Below are 3,274 nucleotides of genomic sequence, written 5' to 3'. Positions count from 1 at the left end.
CGGGCGGCGGCGCGGGCGCCGGGGCCTCCGGCGGAGCGGGCGGCGGCCAGGGTGCCGCGTCGGACGAGCGCAAGAGCGCCTTCTCGCAGCCGGCGCGCTCCTTCTCCCAGCTGTCCCCGCTGGTGCTGGGCCAGAAGCTGAGCGCGCTCGAGCCGTGCCACCCCGGCGACGGCGTGGGCCCCACCAGACTCTACCCCGCCGCCTCCGACCCTCTGGCCGTGAAGCTCCAGGGGGCCGCGGACCTGAACGGAGGTTGCGGGGCCCTGCCGAGCGGTGGCGGCGGCGGCCTGCCCAAACAGAACCCCTTCCTCTACGCCACCGCCTTCTGGCCCAAGAGCTCCGCTGCCGCCGCGGCTGCGGCCGCGGCGGCCGCGGGGCCCCTGCAGTTGCAGCTGCCCTCGGCGCTCACGCTGCTGCCGCCTTCCTTCACCTCGCTGTGTCTGCCCGCGCAGAACTGGTGTGCCAAGTGCAATGCCTCCTTCCGCATGACCTCCGACCTGGTGTACCACATGCGGTCGCATCACAAAAAGGAGTACGCGATGGAGCCCTTGGTGAAGCGGCGGCGGGAGGAGAAACTCAAGTGCCCCATTTGCAATGAGTCCTTCAGGGAGCGCCACCACCTCTCCAGGCACATGACCTCGCATAATTGACACGGAAAGGACCCTGGCTTTCCACGCGCGCACAGTCACAGTCAAGCCACCTACAGGAAAAACGCGAGGACATCCACCACCTCCTTGTGACCTGAAACACTGCACCCAAAGACAGACACACACACACACATACACGTGCCACCCCAACCTTCTCATTGACCTGTTTACCCGAGACCTGCATTATACACGCAGACACACACACGCACGCACGCATACAAGACAGGATGGTGGATTTTTGATTGGGTGGGTTGTTCGAGGGGTTTTCTTTTGAATGCACGCATTTTCACTTTCCAAAAACAAAGGTACATTTTTAAAAATGTCATATATTGCAACATATTGATGCATTTGTCATACGTTTCTACTTAAATTATTAAGCACTTACGGTTTAGATGTAATAATTATATGTAAGGGCAAAATTTATTTTAGATATAAAGTAAAGGAGGAAGGTGAGATGCTTTCTGCATTTCTTGATGACAGTTTGTGTTCTTACAAAAAAATAAAATAAATAAAAAGGGGTCACCATTCAATTTAAGTTTCCAGGGGGAAGTGCATGTATCATGAAATGATTATGGACTTCAATGAAGAATGTCATCATTATGTAAATATGTATTTCCTTTTAATACAAAGTGTAATTTTGTGCCAGTGAAATGGAGTCTGAATAGTTATGTGTTTCTTTTATCCCTGGAAAGATTTATTAAACTTTATAGATTATCCAGGTATGTTGGATGCTTTGACAATAAATGACTATTTTCTTCAAAGCAATTATTTGGAAAGTGTTTTAAAATACTTGTTTTGTAGCTCAGGGCTACACTTTGAGTAGAGACCACCTATTTTCATTGAGTCTCTGAAGGAGGAGATGATAGCAAAAGAGGGATAATTAATCCCGTCCCACTTATATTTATTCACCCTAAGCCGATACTGAGCCTAAAAGGGAGAAGACAAAGCTTGATTATTGTTGGGAAAATCTTTAGCTGGAAAGTGGTGGTCTTCTTCATATAAGGACAAATCATTTAGACAAAGATGTCTGCCATGAAGCTAGCCTGTCAGTGGGGTGTCAGCATTCTTTTCAGCAGTAGGGTAATTAGCATCTTCACGAGTGGCCAGAGACAATTTTCAGGCCTGGATCAGAGAAGCCAGATGAAAGGGCCACTTTAATTCTACTAAGTGATGTCTACATGGAGGAGTATCTTGTCCTCTAGAATCCTTCAGCATTCTGTCACTACCTATTAGGAGGCCCAATGGGGGAGTTTCTTTAGAAACCAAGGTGAAATGACCATGATAGTCTATGTATTGCGGGGCTCAGCTTTCCCTCTAAAGGCTTGAGCAGCTGCACTGCACAGCCTTTGTGGGGTGGTAGTTGCGAGGGGGGGGGGGTGGGACCAGTCCTGGAGAATTACCATACAGAGGAATCTGAGAATTCTCCTCCTCTTTCTGCTCTTCCTCTTATGAAAAGTCTCTCTGTACTCTTCATATATGGACAATTCTTAGTTAAGTTCTTCAGCAACCATTAGGTGCAAAACCAAATAAATGATGAACCTTTAGTTCTTACAGTAGCATGCATTTAATCCATTAATCCACAAACACTCCCCTAACAAATACTACACTGGTTTATCTATCACAGGAGATATTCTTTCCTATTTTTTCTTTCTTCACATCTTGCCAGCCTTCCCCTATGTCAGAAGGACATCTGTGAAAAAGCCTGAAGAATGAAAATTGCATATTGTCTCACTGAAGGCATTCAATGGTTCCCCCTCTAAAAAGATTTCAAAGCCTTTATTATCTTAAGGTGACCACAGAAAAAGTTATGATTAGGGCAGGGATCAAGCAAAGACCAGGGGTAGGGCAAAGAATTGTATCCACAGTGTGAACCCTGTTTGGCAGAAAAGTAGGTTGACTTTCTTATCATCTAAGTACTGTTCTGTGCCTCATTACTCTGAGGCCTGTTCTCAGTTTTCACAGGCAACAGTTGGACGATGTGAAACACTAATCCCCAGTAAAGTGGAATGAGAGCAGACCAAAATTTCAGTTCTGTTATTCGTGACTAACATGACTCTGCATCATTACTGGCATCCTTTGATTTAACTGCATCTTGGTTTTCTCATCTACACAATGAGTGAGGCAGGTTAAACTACTTCTAGCAATGGGGAATTATTTTTGCTAATGGGCTAATCGGGTCCCAATTAAATCTAAAGGGGAATGTGTAGAGAAAAGACCAAGAATGGTCATGAAGCAAATTCAATGGCAAGAAGTGAGAAAGGTATTTGGAGACAAATGAAACATGGGCCTCAGGAGATCCTTAAATCACAATGCTTGAGAGGCTAACTAAATTGTCCATACCTGAGATGCCAGTGGATCTTTCGAGCAAAATATCTTTAAAACCAGCCCATCAACAAACAATACAGGTTGCTTGGGGCCTCACTTTCCAAAACAACCCCCCCCCCCAAAAAACTTAAATGCCCCTATGTTTCTGTTCCAGTCGTCCAGAATCTCCTCTTCATCAGCTGGCTTTGTTACCTATTGGGGATTCAGAGATGAACTTAGGTCTAGAAAAAGGTAAGTAGATGCTGCTTTTTGTAAAGTCTGGAAACATGTAGTTTGAAGGATATGTGTAGATTTCCCTTGTG

General features: G+C 46.4%; 1 protein-coding gene across 1 annotated transcript in view; it reads left to right on the top strand.

Annotated features, from left to right (window-relative positions):
- The window catches only part of PRDM8 (PR/SET domain 8), a 25,300-nt gene extending 23,888 nt beyond the window's left edge, over nucleotides 1-1,412 (top strand). Inside the window, exon 8 of the mRNA XM_040488879.1 lies at nucleotides 1-1,412. Within this exon, the coding sequence (XP_040344813.1) occupies nucleotides 1-650 (650 nt within the window). The 3' untranslated portion in view covers nucleotides 651-1,412.
- The last annotated feature ends 1,862 nt before the right edge of the window (nucleotides 1,413-3,274 follow it).

The sequence above is a fragment of the Herpailurus yagouaroundi genome, unplaced genomic scaffold (genome assembly GCF_014898765.1).
Source record: "Herpailurus yagouaroundi ecotype Mexico unplaced genomic scaffold, PumYag 28, whole genome shotgun sequence".
Lineage (NCBI taxonomy): Eukaryota > Metazoa > Chordata > Mammalia > Carnivora > Felidae > Herpailurus > Herpailurus yagouaroundi.
This window is presented reverse-complemented; position numbering and strand designations above follow the sequence as displayed.